We start from the raw sequence: 18,713 nt of genomic DNA on the forward strand, positions 1-18,713 counted from the left end.
TTCTTTTCCATTTGAGTTATGTTGCTGGCTACTTTTAAAAATGTATCAGGTGTAAAATCCGACTGGTGGCTTTTAATATCACACTGAATGTTATAAGATTATTGCTTAAAACAAAATGGCGTTCTCCTGTACATATCTCCCACCGCCCGGTTGCTAGGCCCACATAAATCAATTAACGCACGAAACCGATAAACTATTTGCACACATTGCATCAGGGTAGCAGAAATTCACTGAATAGACACGAACGAACGAATGTAGCGTGTCCTCAAAAAGCATGCACTTCCAAGTCTGGAAAAAATAGCTATCGCTGCCGTTAAGGAAAGAAAAACATACCAACAAACGTCAGAAAAATTAAGCGCGTTATTCTCGGGTCTTGGTCGGTCCGCATTAAAGGTAAAAACTGTGCCCGAGTTGTTGATTCGTCAAGTTCACATTGCAGCCCCTGATGGATTCGGAAATTATGCCAGCGCGCAGTGGCAGAAGGAATGTAATGAACTCGTGGAACATGGAATTTTAAATGAAAAACGTACCGGTTTTTTGTTGAATGGAAAGTACCCAGAGATACAAGAAATCAAATGAAACCATGTTGCCTCGCAGTGATGAGCGCAAATTTCTATTGCGTCGAGAAGCCTAAAAATTTTACAGGACTTCAACGGGATTTGAACCCGCGACCTCGCGATACCGGTGCGATGCTCTAACCAAGTGAGCTATGAAGCTACTGACGTTGGGAGCTGGTCACTTCTAAGTTCACAAGAAATACAAGAAATGTTTAGCCATAGATGAAAGTTTTCATTTTTTTATAACTGTAGGGTAAATTGTTTTACCCGCCAAAGTGTTTTTAAAGTGGCTATATCACGCAAAACTATTTAATTTCATGACACCCAAAATGCCCAAAAAGTAGAATGAAACATTACATACCACTTAAGGACGGTGCCTACTATTGTTATTGCGCATACGTTCTGCTCATCTCGAGATACTCAGGTTTCCTATCGGTGATGCTTACTAATATAGTGATATTTTTGCGCGGTTTAAAACTATCCGGAGTAAGTAGATCTTCGTAAGTACTCTTGGTATCCAAAAAGAAAATTGGGGGTAACCATGCATTCTTGAGAGATAATGAAGCTTCAATTTGAGAAAGAACGCCGTACATTGCTTTGTATTTTAAAGCTTTTTACAAATATTATTCATGAATTATCTTTGAAAAATGTGTGCTTACTCCCAATTTTCTTTTTGGATTTTAATAACACTTGTTAAGATCTACCTTTTCTGCATAATCATAAACCGGGGTAAAACTACCTTTGAATTGGTAGGCACCGTCCTTAAAACCGTTGGACAACATAGAAGAAATACAATAAAAGGAAAGAGAAGGATGGATGGACACAAATGGACAAGATTGAAACAGATTGCATTTGGGTAATCTTGAACAAAGTCGGCCCGCGACATTTTTCAAGTCATTCGCTTGGATATATAAAGGCCGTTTTCATTCAAAATCATCTTAATTAATTGTGATGTAACGATAATTTTATCAGTAAAGGAATTCCACACTACCATTTTCGACCATTTTCGAATTTTAAACTCGTGATAAACTAAAGATTTTCCCCATACACCCTAACATAACGTGACAGAGCCCATTTAAAGTCAAATTGGTCATCGAAATAAGGTGAAACATTTGCAAAGAAGACTGAAAATTTAGGGCTAGAATGTGACTCAAAGGAGTTAACTGATTGTGTTTTGCTACCCAACGGGGCCATGGATTCGAGTCGCGTTCTCCAGGATTTTTTGCAACTGTTTATTTAAGTGATAGCGACGGCATGACGAAATTGTAAAAGTCATGTCCGAATTTCATACATAGACAGTATAAGCATATATATGCACCATACACCAAAGTGTAAGATGCAGACTGTTGCTTTAGTCTTAACTAAATCTTTAACTAAATTCCCTTATGAAAAGATTTTTCTTCCTATGACTGAATAAGTACAAATTTTAACATAATTATTCCGTTTTTGTAATGTTTCGATTAACTATGAAAGCCAAATTCTGCCATCAAAGTATCGAGGGTCTGACTACGTGAAAATATGCTGCTCTCGATGATTCCTATTGAAATCTGCTTTCATCTTTCCTCCAGCAATTGCTTGTTCTCGCATACATTCCTGTCCCTCATTTCCCCTGATTTGTGGCGACTCTTTTGTGTGCCATCTCGAAATTTTCGGGGATCTTTTTGCCAAATGTCTTCAAGATAACTTCCAAAGGCAGAAAAGTAAGAAGAATGCTGATCAAGTGTAAAACTGCCATCGTCCTCTTCAAGACGCTCTAAGGCTCTCTTGAAGTCATAAGGGGTTGGAGTGTGGTAACTTGATTTCCTGCTGGAGGGAGATTTTAAAGACGTCAAAGATTGGCGTATCTCCCGACCAATCTGCACTATGCTTTCTTTCAGATCATTCAAAGACACGCTTTCAAATTTGTCGGCATTGCTTAAAGACTTAAACTTGAACAAAGCGTCTGTGCGTTTGTCACCACAGTCGTCTTCACTATCGATGTCATTCATACTATCGCAAGAGGCCAGTTTGGCTTGTTCGCTTAGAGATTCGAAATCATCCTCTGTCTTTCGTGGTTTGTCTTTCCGTAACAGCCTTTCAAAGCTGTCAATTATGCTCTCTACAAGTGTCCAGGCTTCGTCCTTATAGTCCTTGACCTTCTGTTTTGAGTAGTCCACAAGAAATGCTCCAAGTTCGGCATCAGCGAAAGCTTCTCCTGGATCCACGTTCTTGACTTCATTGTAACAGTCATTTAAGATAGCAAGAAACATGTTTAGGAGAACCATGAAAATAGTCAAAAGATAGCTGAATAAGAATATCGGTGTGATGTACCTGCTCGTTGACTGTAATTCTTCGAAATGCATCGCGCCTCCAAATAGCAAAAGCAACAAGGCTCGCAGCGAACTGTAAAACGAGCTGTAAGCATTAACATCCGTTGAAAACACTAGGAAGCCAACTTGGGTGTAAGCTAAGACAATTATCACAAACACCATCATGAAAGATAAGACTTTCGTTGCCGCTCTTTGTAACGTCCCAATTACTTGGCAAACATGGCGGTTAAATTTTATCAAACGCAGAAATTTGATTGTGATTATAAAAAGAACAAACGAGAGCAAGTATGATTCCAAGTCGGACATAAACTCGATATAGTCGATGCTTGTTGTCTTGAAGGGATTTTCCTGGAGTTTTTTGACAAACTGGCTCGTTTTTGACTCCTTCAGAAAAAAGAAAACCAATGCGCATATAGTACTTGAGATCTGAAGGAGCTCCAGCCAGTTCCAGAGTTCTTTAAAGTATGAACATTTTTCACGGCGAAGCTTGCCAATCTCGGCGAATATAAACACAATAATCATGATCATCAATACTAGCTGGCATATTTGGAAGAGGGATCGAGAATTTGGATCCGGTGAGGCATATAGCGAGAGCGTCTTGATAGCGACAGTCGCCAGTGATCCACCTGTTGGAGTTCGCTCAAACAAAAGTTTCACTGCAGAGAATAGAGAGCTAGATGGCTCAAAAATTGTAAATTCGACGAAAACAGCAACAGTTTGATTGTCAATCCACTCGTCGTCCTCTAACACTTCTATTACTCTCCTTGCCGAGCGGGCATTGTATCCCAAATCAGCGATGTAACCTCCACCAACAAACACAGCCATTACACCCCCGAAGGGTCTAAGTTTAAGGTCCTCTGCTGTACGATATCTCCAAGGCCGAGGACACTCCTTTTCGAGTTCGAAATCGTTGTAGAAGATGGTCGCATTTTGAACAGGAACCCATCTCGGTCTGTTGTATGGAGACACGTTTTCTACCTCTGTAATGTAGAACGGAAGGCATCTTGGAAACAATCTCGCCAATTTAGGCTCGCTGGCCATTATTGGACAGTTCCATTCTGTTGATTCAAAATAAGTTTAGGACATGAATAAAAAAACGATTGAGGTTACAGGGATCGCTGAAGGGGATGGCATACCCCTACCACCTTTTTTGCACTGGTTGTTTTTTGGGGCGGCAGGCTTCAGGTGTCGACATGGTAATGCAGGAGGAACCGTGATACCTAATTCGTGTTCGTGTCCACATACGCATGGTCTAATCGCTCGAACGTCGATTAGCTTTAACCAGAGTTGAAGCAAATTCGGAAGTTTTTATTTTTGCCCGTTGAAAATGGTTAAGCAAAGAAATTTAAAGGCTAAAGGAAAAGAAAAATCTTGGTCAAAACTAAAGGGCAAAAATTTTTCGGAAACTTTTCCTTGATCGATAAATAACTTGCAATTTCAGTTTGCACTATCTGTCATGCATATAGTCTTCATGTTAACATCCTTTACCAGTTTATTATGAACTCATGAAACGTCCCGACCCAAATTGATTGCCACGAAGTCATTCCTTAACTGGTTCCGTATGTGGAGAACATGATAGAACAGGTGATTCTGAGGAAACTGGATCTATCATCAGCCTATCATCCCTCTTTGAAAATAAACCATTTTGTGGAGTGATTGAACTTTGTTTTTCCACCCACCTGGTTTAACTCTCAATTGTCTCATCCTTGGCATGCCCACTAAGAAAGCCACACGATTGCTGAGGAAGCCTTCTTCGTACTCAAAGGGTCGGCCATTGTACCAGTCTACATCGTATACTCTGGGTAGAAACGTATTCTTTGACCATTTCCAAAACGTGGGAATATTATGGACCTAAACATTGAGAAGGAAAAAGATTTCTTTTGAACAAAAGAGCTTAACAAGCGATATTCAAGTTAAGAAGACTGTTATTTACTTTTCCGGAGGTCTCAATGTAGCAGGCATGGTTTAAATAGGTCGCACTGGACGTAGATTGTGCTAAAAAAGAAGACAGTACTCTCCCCACTGCTCCCCAAAATAGTAAAAGCTAGTGCACTTAAATGGGACCTTTGGGGTCGTCTATAGAGCCTACATTTCTATGCAAAGCTTGCATAGCATTTTTATGATTGCTCTGGCTAGTGGAAATAATAATGAAGGTGTATGCTACAGAATACACGTATACCCATTGCTAAAACCACCCACGTGAGTTTGGTCGTCAAATATCTTAATTTTCGAGAAAACGCTTCACAGATTGCAGAGGTGGAAAACTTACCCTCGCAAACGACTGGAACATGTCCTCCATAGACTGCGTGACCATGAATCGCTCAACGCCTCTGTTGCTATAGCAGATCACCATCATCAGTAGAATAAATATCCCAAACAGCACAAACTCCAGCACTTTTCGGCCAATCTGTACAAGACTGCTTCGGAACTTGCGGGCTTTCTCCCGCTCTATCTGATTCGGAGGAACCACGTCGCCTCCTTGACCTCCGGATACTGAGTCTCCGATTACTTTCTCCTGTTCGGGTGGCTTTTTGATCAACACGGACAAGATAGATGCCACGATGAGGACTTTGATAGGCTGCATGACGATCACGTCTTGGAAGAAGGACACCATTACAGAGACAAGCCATTCATTGGAGGTTTCTGCGCCCCACATAAGACTGTAGAACACAATGAATGCGGCCGAAGTCAAAGTTGCCATGGTGCATATAAACCAGGCGACGAATAAAAACCAGTGTGGCAAGCATCCTTTGGGTTTCGTCTCTTCATCTCCCGTTTCGCTCGGTTTCACATTTCTAAAGATAGAAACGACCAAAACGTTAACAGGAATGGCGACGATACTGCTTTGGATTCCGATTTTGATCTGCGTCAGGCTGACTTTCAAGGGACCTATTTGCATGGCATCGCCGGGCGGTGTACCAAAATTGTAGAACATGGCATTGGTTATCATGGCAGCAAATAAGATTGAAACACAGCAAGCCAAACGCTGCGCACGCGTGAACGGGTTATGCGGGGGTCGTGTAAAAACGGAGAGCCAGAGATGTTTCTCTCCAAGATTTGTTGCGGTTCTGGAGTAAAATAAATTCCTGAATTCTGACAATTGTTTCTTGCCAGCGGCTTGCAGATCCAGTTCTAACTTTCCGTCTTCCTTCTCTACTGCTATCCACCTGCAGAAATCGAAAACAGGTATACTCAGTTAGATATACTTAGAGGCCCGGGATTATCTGGGGTTACAGCTGGGGGGAATGTTCTGTGCAAGAGAAATGACAATTGATTTCATTATATCCGAATATTGCGCAAAGTTTACTACACATTGCAAGGAGACTTAAAATTATTGAATGGAAAATGTCAATCGGAATTTCCATTGATGGTGTTTACTGTGCTTCACAAACGAAGACATTATATCAAGTGAAGCTATGATCATCACAGTTATGGACGCAATTTTTGCAATTGCGTAAAGAAGCCTGAAAAATTCAGGACTTCAACGGGGTTTGAACCTGTGACCTCGCGATACCGGTGCGACGCTCTAACTCTTGATTTCATATCCGCAGTTCATATCTGATCCATTTCATATATCATTTCATCATTGATTCATTCCTCACGGGAACATTGGAACCCACAAATGACCAGCTCCCAACGTTAGTGGCTTCATAGTTCAGTTGGTTAGAGCATCGCACCGGTATCACGAGGTCACGGGTTCAAACCCCGTTGAAGTCATGAATTTTTCAGGCCTCTCTACGCAATTGCAAAAATTGCGTCCATAACTGCGAGGATCATAGCTTCACTTGATTTCATATCCGCAGTTAAATATGTGATCCATTTCATATATCATTTCATCATTAAAGACATTATAGGGCGTAATTTCTCTGATAACTTTCATCTCAGTGTGGCTCTCATCCAACCAACCCACAATTAAGGTGTCTGTTAACGTCACAAATGCTCAAATGAACAAACCAAGATAAAATGGACACGAATCAAAAAAGAGAGGGGTTACATTTTTTCGCTCCTGTCGAAGTACAGGAAAACGTTTATAAGAAAGTCTTGAGCTTAAAATCTCACATAAGTTACCTATTTGCCACAAAATGGGTCTTCTCTTCAGAAGCGAGATCCACGATAAGTACTTGCATAAGAAACCAGGAAGGACTTCTGCCACTGTTGTCGTGCCAGATACGTATCCTCTCCACTGATCCCAGGGATTCTTGTACGCAAAGTGTAAAATTGTTGATGCTTCCTCGGGCGAAAAACAGCTTCTCCAATTGAGGATCCGTTAAAGAAATGTCACCAGTGCTACCCTCGCTGCCATAAATGGCCAATCCTACGTTGGCTGACGTGCCATTGCCACGCCACATTCCCGATTGAATCGATATGTGATACTTGTTTTCTCCTTCGTTTTCATTGAGGTTAACGTTTGCTACAACCTAAAACGTATGAAGTGATGTGAAAAAGATTCTCATGGGTAAATGAACACATAACTGAAATAAGCTGCTTGCTGGTATTACGGGAATAATTTGGCTTCGGAGGCGCATTAGAGGACATCATGCATCTATTACATAACATCGTAAGACAACTACCAGAATTCGGCAAATACCACAAATTATGAGTATTTCAAAATTACGTAGTTGCTGAAGTATTTGAGATTTCTATCGAGTTTTTGTTCTCTTTTTACTAACCAAAACATTTTATTTTGAACTGAAATATTGATTCGGACGATGACAGCAAATTTACAAAAGTAATTTGTGTGAACGCTTTGTTTTGTTTTCGTTTTCGTTATTCAGTAACACTTATTATACTTGATTCCAGTAAATGTGCGCCACAAGTATTCTTTTAACTCTTTTCTAAGAACTCGCTGGCAATTGTTTCTCTTGCATACCTACCCTAAGTTCGTCTTGCTTGTCTTCTCTTCTAGCAAATACTAGAGCTATGAGATACAAACCCAGGATGACACACACTGTAGACAACACTACAAAGTTCCCAGACTCGGCGAGGTTGCCAAACGCTGCAAACACTTTGTCAAAATCGATGGGATTCGGAGCCACGAAAAAATCACCTCCAAACGCCGACAGATGGGTGCACAGACATTGTAACTGCTTCGAGGTTGTTTTTGGTCCGACCTGTGGATATTTCAAACAACAAGCTTTTAAATGTTGTTTCAAGAAAGATAGTCTACGAAAAAAGCAATTTTAACTCAGGTAATTATAAGAGGAGAGAAGACTACACATACATCGAGGTAGCCTGCTCGCAACCCCGTCAAGTAAGTGAAATGTTGGAACCCTTTTTTCGAAACATAAAAATACCTGAATGGCATAAGCGAAAATTATATCATTTGAAGATTTCAGATGTTAAAATCAAGTGAATTCGAAATGAGAACAGGTCATTTTCGCGTTCCGTTCAGCTTTCTAACTGGCAACTTCAATTTCAACTTTATTTACTACTAATACATAGAAAAAATACAAACGGCGATTCCCGCAAATAGCATTGGCTAGTCGAGGCGGGAAGCGACAGAGAAAAAGAAGGTTGTCATCACAGCTTGTCACGTTTGAAAAAAATAAAAGAGAGTAAAATGAAAATGAAAAGTGGCCACAAAAATATTAACATAGGTTGCAGAAAAATAAAAAAGGTATAGATAGCAAAATATATATAAAAATTAAAAATATATATAAATGTAGATATTTATATAACAGTATTAGAGGATGAAACATGGAGGTTGTTGTGAAGATATTGATGAAATTTTCTAAACAATAATGGTAGGCGAATCAATACAAGCATCCTCAGAAGCCAAGAAAGATAGAACATATATATAGTTTATTGACCAAGCGTGAGGTCAAGGTGGCTAGAAATTGACCACGTTGTGTTTTTTGCGTGTCCATAAACAAGCAAAAAAAGAACGAGGCCAATATCTAGCCATCTTGACCGAGCAATCTTGGTCAATAAAGGATTTATTATTATGTGGGATAAAACACCAAAAAATTATTTTTGAGTTGGCAAACCAAGCGAGAAATCCCGAGCGAGCAAGATAGCTCCATCTTGCCCGCTCGAGTAGCCAATCACAGCGCGGGATTTGGTTCATATGGCTTCCCATATGTGAGGGGCTGTTGGAGTTAATAATCAATCAAAATACAATCTGAGGCACCAGCTTCAAAACAAGGTTATTGTTAATACTAATAGGTTTAAAGATTTTGTAACGTTTCGTTATGCATATAGTATTGTTAATTAGGATGTTGCGCCGTACCTGTAATCCAGCCTTTGGGCTGCAATTGGTACTAATAAATAGACTACAACATTTTGCTCTCTCACGGAGCTAGTCATATTACAATACGGATTACTTCCTAACGGTTGTTATGTGATGAATAAGTTTATTTTAACCCTTTCCCTCTGCGAGCGAAACCTTAACATTTTACACAATGCAATGCTAACGATTTTACTCGTGAATGGAGAGCCCTCAGGGCGAAAGGGTTTAAAGTGAATGAAAACAAATTTCGCAAGAAAAAATGAAAACTCTTTCTTAAAAATAAACGTCACTCTCGCTTTGAACAAGAGACAGAATTCTCACCTGGCAGCCTTCACCAGTCCACTTCTCTTTGGATTCTGACCAGTACAAGCAACCACTCACCGAAATGCTCAAAGTATAATTTACATCTGTCGACATATTGTATTTGGGTACCACAATGATAGGTGTTGGGGCAGGGGTCGTCGGAGCGTCCTTCACATCCATGCAGGACCTTTTGCCCCTCCTCTGACCTGATGGGTTGCAGGATCGCCTTGTTCGATCTGATTCAGTACTCTTTCTCATATATTGAATTCCAAGGAAATGAAAACCGGTTTTATTGGACACGAGGCTCGAGAAGGTAAAGGTGTATGGATTCGACGAACAATTCTGGCTCGCTGAAGAATTTCCAGTAGAACCAGTACAAAGGGACCGGTTAGGGATGGTTGTGCTAAAGACGTGGCTCTGTGGAGTTGGTTTGGTTTTGTAGTTTACAAAGACGTCCACCGTTTTTCCGTGTTCGGGTTTAATTGTTATCGACACAAGCACCTCCGGGGACGAAACTGAAAACCTATGGAAGCGAATATTGGATGTACCGTCGCTTGGTTTAAGGAACAAATGCGGTTCAGAATCGTTGCTTTTCTGTGGCTCGTTTGTTTTGGGAGTAATCGGAATGAAGAGCTCAATTGGCTCTTGAAGTCCTGAAATGTTCATGGCCTTCCCTCCGCTTGCTTTTAGTTTGAAGTCGATCACTGATGACTTTACTGTTTCAGCGCTTTTGTCCCATGTGAAAGGATTCTTGTTGAATGACAGCATCTATTCGGAAAATAAATTAAAACTAGATATTTTCTTGGACATCGAAGTTCGGTTGTAAGAGTGCAGACGGACTCAACATTGTTGGGACCTCCAGGTGATCTGGTGACGTAATTCGGAGGACCGGGGAGAAAAATTTTAACGCCCTATCCCACAAGCGCGCGCGGCCTTGAATGTTATCCCCGAATTCAACATGGCAGGGGCGAGGTTAGATCTCGGTGGTTTCCACTTGAATTTTCATTCAGTAACAGGAAATGTGGGAGACACGGTAGGATCTGTTGAGTTTTGGCGATGGAAATACTGCAGGCAAATTGGAAACAAAACCTAAGGCCGCGCGCGGTTGTGGGATACTGCGTTAAAATTTTTCTTCCCAGTCCTCCATATTACGTCACCAGATCACCTGGTTGTTGCGTCCGTTTACACAGGGCTATGGGGAGCTTCCGTGAGGACGACGACGACGGCTACTAGAACGCCATGAAACACTAGTTTTGTGAACAGAAACAATGGTTTTGAACGCCTGCCCGTTCTTTTTGTATTTCTTGGCTGTTCTCGTCCTGACATCCCCTTGAATTGACCACATTTGAGGTTATGTTGTGGAAGGAAGCGAGCACCTGACAAAAACGTTTCCAATTTTCTCACCAAATATCCACACCTGGGACGAAGTAATCGCGAAATTATTACAGTACCGTGAAATAATATTTTTGGACAACGTTCTCGTAGCCTTCGCCATCGTCGTTTAGCAAGCTCCCTAATGCGGAATACGACGGCGCCGTGGCAACGACAAAGCCACAAAACAATAATATCATTGGTTAAAAGAGGACAAAATCATCGTTGCTGCACGTGCGCGAACGCATTTTAGCACATGATTTTGCGGTACTCTGCATAACAACTACTTGAAATCTCAAATTTTATGTTTTGACGAGAACGTGAGCGTACAAATAAGAACCTTTCACTCTCTAATTTTACTCCGAACCCCTCGAATAAATCCAATTTTAGGATAGGTCGCCCACATTGTACGACTTGAACGAGATGGATAATCAAAAGACTCTTATGATAGTACAAAAGTTCCATTTTGAGGTAACGTTTTCGGTGACGTCACCGTCGTACCGCTAGACCACGCTGCTGTGAAGACAAGATAGACCATTTTACAGTTGTAGCTACTAGTCACCTGGCCTAAGAATGGAAGCGAGGCTGCCGGTGACCTTGCCTTGTGCTTTTCTAATGTTAATGTAGAGTAATTAAAATTAAAATAACACAATTTACATGATAAAAGAAGTGAGGTCTGTACCAATACCTGGTCACCAGCAGCCTCACAGCCATTCATAGGGTAGGTCACTGAGCAAACAACCGTAGAATGGCCTATTCATGATAAGTGTCATGATACTCTGCAACCAAATTCGCATTTAAACCCCTGGTTCCTTATCGAACTTTTCTGCATGAAACCAGTATCTTGATGTCTTTTAATTTATTAATCTCAGTTGTAGCTTTGAAGCTCGTTACTTGCCTGCGAATCGACAGCTAAGTTTCCTGTCCTCGACGCGCAAACATTGCGCTACTCGAGGTGACGCTTTACGAATTCGAGAGTACCGTAAACAGAGAGCGGAAACAGGGAGAACTAGAAAATTGCGTTGAGGCATATTAAGTGACGTAAGAGAATTAGCGGAAACCTCCTAATGAAAAAATACGATACTGATATCTTGGAGGGGCCATGTGTGGCTCTTTTACAAAACAACAATGTTCTCTGCATTCAAACCTTTGATATCTTTTTAAGTTTTAGCATGTTGTCAAGGTTTATAATGAACTCTTTAGGTCACAATTTCACTCTTTCTTTCGCCTGGAATCTTACAGTAGTTTTCATTACTTGCCTGCGAATCGACATCTTCAGGTGGTCCATCTCCTTGACCTGCAAACAGGGAGCTACCTGAGGGTAATGCTACCCCGCTAGGACCATCTCCGAGTTTTTTGCCTCCCATATCTGAGCTCCGTTGTCGATCTAACAAAACATCCAGAGACTTTGTCTTGAAGACAGTGGGCTTTTCGCCGACTTCTTTGGTGCCCAGTAAGCTGTCGCCCACTTTGGAAACCAAATTTACAGCATTTTGTGCTCTTTGTTTGCTCTGTAAAAAGTGTTGATTATGAGTTACAACCTATAGCTACAAAGGGCCAAAGCCTCATTTAGCGTTCAGAATTAAGCTTTAAAGGAAAGCAGTGAAATAATAGTGCGTGCGCGCTGGAAAATGTGAACTGAAAATCCAACAAGTATAGCTCCGAAAAACGACAAATGAAACGAGAAAAAGGTACCGGACGTAACGGGAAATGTTAAGAATGCTGGAATGAATAAATGACAGAAGGAATGCACAAGCAACTCCTAATTATTTTAAGTTCGCCAAACTTTACCAGCAACGTTCTCTAAAGTTTACTCGAAAGGCCAAAATTAATGCTTCCATTTCCCATTCATCACATCTGGTTTCGAATGAAGAAGGGTCAAAACAACATTTCGTTCCCCAGTTGGGCATAACCCACACAATTTACAGATATATATCTCTTAACAAGCAGCACATTTTTGCAAGTCTTCTCTCTCGTCCGTTCCTATTTTATTGGTCTTGGTCATTAAAAAATCAGGACAGCGCCATCCAGATAGTTGATAATCCGAATATTACAAGCAACTGCGCAAGTTACAGTGCAAGGATGGTGACCTAATTCTGAAGAAAATAACGCCATTCACTGAACAAATCACCATCCCAGCGGATTATCACCATCCACATCTGGGGCTGGCACAGTTTCCTTCAATTCATTTACTTTAACACGCGATTCCATACTAACCTTTTCTTTCCCTTTATCTTCGTCCCCTTTTCCAACTTCATTTTCGTCATTCGTCTCTTCCATCTCGGGTCCAGCCTTACTGGAAGCCGCATTTAGCACGTTCCCGATTCCACTAAAAAGACTGGTACCAATACTCTGCACCAGATCCGAATCCACCGACCCACTAGCCATTTCAGACGCGATGAAATCAGCGGCGTTCTCCAACATTCCCAGAGCTTTTTCCTGACAACCAAAAGAAACTTGTCAGTTTTATAACATTTGCATTTGCTTTGCATCAGATCTTTGCACCTTTAACTGATTAAATTGCGTTTTAGACAGCCATGTTGCGTTTTATGTACCTGAGAATCATCCGATATTCCATCTTCGTTATCTGTCGCCATAGCGATGACTCCTACAACCAATGTCGCCTGTTGCATACTGGCAACTTCCACATTTGCCATTTTGCCAAGAAGCGAGTTCTTTAACTGGAAAAAAAGTTATTACCCCCTTATGCTGTTGTTCTCTAACTCCGTTTATGTTTAACATAAGTTACTTCGGTGCGCATGCTAATTGAACGCGCATGCCCATTTGGTCATGCAGAAATATTTTGAAAAGGTCGGCCCAATTTCTTTATAAATTCTATCGATGAGGTCGAGTTATTTCATCTGCTTCAATCGCATTCATCTTCAGATACATCAAGGAGTTAGAAAAACACGGGCACGTGAAAACTTCTCTCTGTGCAGCTCAGGTAAAGTTTGATTGGCTCGACGGTAATAATGACCCACAAGCAATTATGGAAATTAAAGCGAGCCGGTCCCTACTGCGGATGTGCCCTAGCTGTATTAGAGTATTAGAATGGTCCCCTAGAGTATTAGAATGGTCTTTAAATAAGTAGGAACGCAAATGTAAGATCTGTCGCCTGATGATCGTCCAAACATGAAACTTGAAGTCGCTACGCTGTGAAGCTGTCTTTCTTCTAAACTTTTATATAGTTTTTTATTTATAACCTTCTTTGCATTTATTACTAACCGAGCCCGACTGGCTATCAGCCATAGAAAGCATAGCAAACGCCAGTTGCATGGCCTTTTCGGAGTTTCCAGAGGCAAAGAGATCTTCCAGCTTGTTCTGAGAGTCTGCCGTGATTTCCGCGGACTTAGGTGGTGTTACCTAGAAGACGAGGTGAAGAACGTGAACTCAGATACGTGTGAAGACGAACAATGCCATGTAGAGTAAAAGGTCCGCCCCCCCTCCGCCCCCCCCTACCCTTCACTGGATCCTTAAATTGGTACGTACTTTCTGCCCTCTAAACATCAACAAACGATGTAATTTTCTCCCAAAATTTGGCGGTCTCAAAAGATCATGTTGTCACACTACACATGTCAAAAGAAACGGTCACAAAATTTATGCTTGAAGATAGCTCAAAAAAGTGCAGGCCGTAATCAGATCGCAAAATATTGCACCAATTTCATTTCCTCGTGGTCGTTTTGTGAGGAGCGATTCGACACGCGCACGACACACTTACAAAAATCTCAAATGATTAAGAGTCCCATGCAGCTTTGTTGGCCAGCATTTCCTTTGCCAGCACAAAATATTGGGAGCGTTTAGCCCCTAAAACTGGATTAAAACAGAGGTAACAACTTTCGTTCGATCGACAGAATGTGGTGCGAACTTTCGATGAGACGTTTGGTGGAACACTTTAGTTGAATGAACTTTAATCGTCGCTTTTCAATATGAGCACAAAGCCCCAGAGTAATCCACACGCTTATTTTATCACCATTTATTGTTGGTACTTTCAGCTACGCTTCCAATATCGGCACCAAACATAAAGACGGCTGAAAATGTTATAACGCCTATAGCTTTATATCGTACCTGTACATTGACCAACTCTACCGATAAATCTCCTAACAAGTCAATGACTTCCAGCTGAACAACAAGAGAATAGTTGTTCGTCTGGCTTCCTGGGGGCAAATCTGTGGTAAGGTTTGACTGCAAACCGGTGTGAAACACCACAACACCAAACTTCGTTTGGTACGAAAACTGATATCTAAGAGGCCGATCCATGTCCGTCCAGTTAACGCATTTGATCACAAACTCAGTGAGTACGGCTTCTCCTTGCTTGGGATCTACAGTACAACCAGAATCCTTGCCTTTCTTGGATGGTGGCAGATTTGTGTGGAAAACCAGACTATCCACTAGGTAATTTTCTTCATCCAAACGTGCAACCAGTACAATTTTGTATGTTCTGTTGCCTGTTAGAGCGCTGTGATTCATTTCAGCTTTCTTGTCACCCCTAATCGCAAGATTCGGTCCGTCCAATGATGTTAATGCTATCTCAGAGAGATGATCGACCTTGCTCCAGAATTGGTTAGAACCGTTGTTAACGGCAATGTAAAGAGACCAGTGATAAGAAGTAAGAAACGAACACGATATTCCTGCACATTGCTTCCTGAAGAGCAATTTTCGTCTCGTGCTGACCTTGTGTTGGCAGTTTGCTGCACACCTAAAATTCACAAAATAAACTATCTGACAATCACTCGAGGAATGGTACCTGCCGCTCGATCACGTGAACAGGGGCCATACGCAAGGATTTCTCTCTAGAGATAACCCGCCACTTTTAAGCGAAACAATTTCAAACCAAGAGAATTTAAACGTTAAAACAGAGGGCGTTTACCATTTGCACGGAAAATCCGGTCGGCATGGAATGCTCGTAATGGTACAGGATTTTCCCGGTGTGGCGTTTCGCCAAGCCCGAGACTCTCGCGGCTAGAAGAAAACAATAACAAATCAAAATGACGGCTCCATCTGCAGCGTCGAATGGTGGGAAAAGAGGGCGAAGTGCACCGGGTCGAGTGGGAGTTTTCAAATGGTACAGGATTTTTCCGGACATTTCGGTTGGAACGGGAAAAGAGAAATACCTCTGAGGATTTCCATCTTTTCCAGAAACTTTCCGGTGGAATGAGCTGTACCATTTGAGTTTCCAACCGGAATTTTCGGTTTTTGTTGACAAATGGTAAACGCTCAGAGTTTCATTCCTAGTTGGAACATTAACGTTGCTGCCATATCTTGTTACGTTACTTGAAACCGCTTACTTCGAAAAAACTTGACTTCACTTGTTTTCATCTGTGACGTTGTCCGGGGAAGTCAAAAAGCTAACCCAACGTCGTTCCCAGGGTCTCTTGTCGACAGTGACAATGGAGACCCTGGTAACGAGGTTGAGTGCTAACCATGACTTTTTTCACAGGAGTGGGCATGGGAGGTGGGTGGTCCAAGCGTTTAACTGAAGCTTTTCGTGCGTGACTCATGCCCCGTCCACACGTATCCGGAGATTTTTGTATCCGAAATTTTTTTTATGCGGATACAAAAATATCTGCGTCCACACATAGCGTATACGAATCGTATACGACCGTCCACACGTATCCGATTCGTATCGGGACATCTCAAAGGATTAGTCAACAGAGCACGCGCATTACAAAGAAAGCTGAGCCTGCGATAATTTTGGCGCCAAATTCGCGGCTTTCTTGTTTGTTTACTTGAGGTTTCAACACGTGTGAACTTGAAGAGCGAAAAAAATTCCTGTTAAAAAACACCATAAAAAATGTCTCAATTAAGAGAAAAACAGAAAAAAAACCGAAGACAACTCATTTGTTTGGACGGACGATGAAGTATTGCTGCTTCTTAAAGTGACATGGATTACAAAACAGCAAAGACTATGGAAAATATCGATTGGGAGTCGTGCCAAACCAAATATTCTGACATTTTAGATCTCTTCAATGACCCCTATTTTGGAAAATGTCTCGCGGAAAAAGACTGGTTCTGATACTGTGACGTCAGCGTATACAAAAATATACGGATACGAGCGTCCACACGTATCAATGTGGTAGTACAAATGGGGTAGTACTTTGTGGAGGTGATCTGAAACCGATTAGATCTGGACTGTCTTTCCACTTCATCTGGCCTTGTGCCCATGGTGAATTTCGCCACTAGAGGGACTACCATCTTGGATAACTGCCTCACAAACCACCCTGAGCTGTTCAACGACCCTTTACGCTTTCAAGCGCTGATAATGACTGACCACTGGGGCGTGATACTTCCTCCGGGGAACAAAATTAAACCAATCCGATCTAAATGCTGTTTTAGGGATTTTAGAGAGCATCACAAGATAAATTTACTTCAGAGTTAGAAGATTTTGTTTGGACACCTGTGATTAATGCTCCGGATGTTGAAATAGCAACTAGCATATTAAATAAGGAACTGCACAATCTTATGGATAAGTGTTTCCCTGTGAGGAGAGTTGTGATGTCTTCCCGTGACCCTCCGTGGATTACTCCACTAGTTAAATATTTGTTAAGGAAGAAGAAAAGAGCTGCTGATAAGGGCCACGTTCTCAAAGTGGAGGACTTGCATCGAAGGTCTACAAGTTGATTGGTGAAAATCGAAAAAACTGGGGTAGGAATGGAGCACAGGGGAGTTTGCACTGGTGGAGTAGAGTGCATAAAATCACCCTAAGGAAAGAGCAACCTCAGCCATATTTAGAAAAGGAATTTCTTGCTGGTCTCAATGATTATTTTGGGGATTTGTGCAATGATGAGAACTACGTTAAACCAGTGCCTCTCAGGGTAAACCCCGAGGCACACCCACCCCCAGAGCTCCAGGAATTTGATGTGATGGTGGCATTATCCAAGATTTAAAAAAACCGCTACTGGCCCCGATGGGTTGCCGTTTTGGGTTTGGAGGGACAATTGTACAAGTCTCGCTCCTGTGGTGACTGCTTTGTGGAACAAGTCTCTGTCCTCTTACACATGGCCGACAGCTTGGAAAGAAGCTAACATCAATCCCCTCCCAAAGGTAGACACTCCTGTTCAATATTCGGATTTTCGGGGAATTAACGTGACTCCAGTTATAGCACGCTGTTTTGAAAGAACTGTATACCATCATTACAGTAAGAAAGTCTTTGAAGAAAATCTGACTGTCACACAATATGCGTATTAGTGAGAGCTACAGCTGTACAGACGCCTTGATTCTAAGCTTTCTAATGGATAGGAAACAAAGACTGATATTCAAGGGTGTTATCTACAAATGGCAAATGTGAACAAAGAACAACCCAGGGTAGTGTCAGTGGGCCCCATCTTTTTAATTTGTTTGTCAACGATTTGGCCATCAGGGATAATGACCTTACCAGCATAGTTAAATATGCTGACGACACCACCTTGCTAGTCAAGTATGTAAAAATGAAATGGATCTTTCTCAAGAGGTTGTCAATCAGTTTTTCAGTTGGACCCAAGATAATGCCATGGCATGTAATCCTAAAAATTGCAATGAACTACTACTTTGTAAGAAGGTTGCTCATGATATAGACTCTGTGAACAATATAACGCAAGTTTCTTGTTTAAAAGTGTTACGGGTTACTTTACAAAGTAATCATAGATTTAACGAGCATATTAAGGTTAAGCTGCGGGAGGCCAACAAGTGTCTTTATGTCATAAGATGTTTACGTAAAGAGGGATACCAACAACCAGACGTAGATTACGTTTTTAGATCAATTGTTTCTACCCAAAATAACGTACGGTCTACCCGTATATGCCTCCTCAATACCTGAATCAACGACGGTTCAGAAATTTCTACAGCTCTGCTTTAAACGCAAATATGTTTCGTACCGAATTGACATATATGGCGTATTAGAAGAGGTGATCGCTCACTATTCAAGAAGATCTCCGGTATGCCCGGTCACCCTCTGTACCCTTCTGTCCC

The 18,713-nt window shown here is 41.5% G+C and overlaps 1 protein-coding gene across 1 annotated transcript; it reads right to left on the reverse strand.

The window, feature by feature from the left end:
* Positions 1 to 1,782: 1,782 nt before the first annotated feature.
* LOC138025423 (polycystin-1-like protein 2) lies at positions 1,783 to 16,961 on the reverse strand. The gene is made up of 12 exons (XM_068872641.1): positions 16,864 to 16,961; positions 14,835 to 15,465; positions 13,995 to 14,132; positions 13,325 to 13,450; positions 12,942 to 13,208; positions 12,029 to 12,280; positions 9,417 to 10,166; positions 7,741 to 7,977; positions 6,935 to 7,284; positions 5,136 to 6,033; positions 4,546 to 4,717; positions 1,783 to 3,924 (listed from the first exon to the last, which is right to left on the reverse strand). The coding sequence occupies exons 1-12, from the start codon at positions 16,959 to 16,961 to the stop codon at positions 2,111 to 2,113; spliced, it is 5,733 nt and encodes a 1,910-aa protein (XP_068728742.1). The 3' UTR covers positions 1,783 to 2,110.
* Positions 16,962 to 18,713: the final 1,752 nt, after the last annotated feature.

This window comes from Montipora capricornis, chromosome 12, assembly GCF_036669925.1.
Source record: "Montipora capricornis isolate CH-2021 chromosome 12, ASM3666992v2, whole genome shotgun sequence".
In the NCBI taxonomy this organism is placed as follows: Eukaryota; Metazoa; Cnidaria; class Anthozoa; order Scleractinia; family Acroporidae; genus Montipora; species Montipora capricornis.

Bases quoted from the DNA above. Each gene is read 5' to 3' on its own strand.
- LOC138025423 (XM_068872641.1), bottom strand. From the start codon at position 16,961: ATGGTAGTCCCTCTAGTGGCGAAATTCACCATGGGCACAAGGCCAGAT. The intron at 13,451-13,994 runs GTTAGTAATAAA...CTTTTTTTCCAG, and splicing joins CTGATAGCCAGTCGGGCTCG to TTAAAGAACTCGCTTCTTGG. The intron at 7,285-7,740 runs GTAGGTATGCAA...CATACGTTTTAG, and splicing joins ACAAGCAAGACGAACTTAGG to GTTGTAGCAAACGTTAACCT.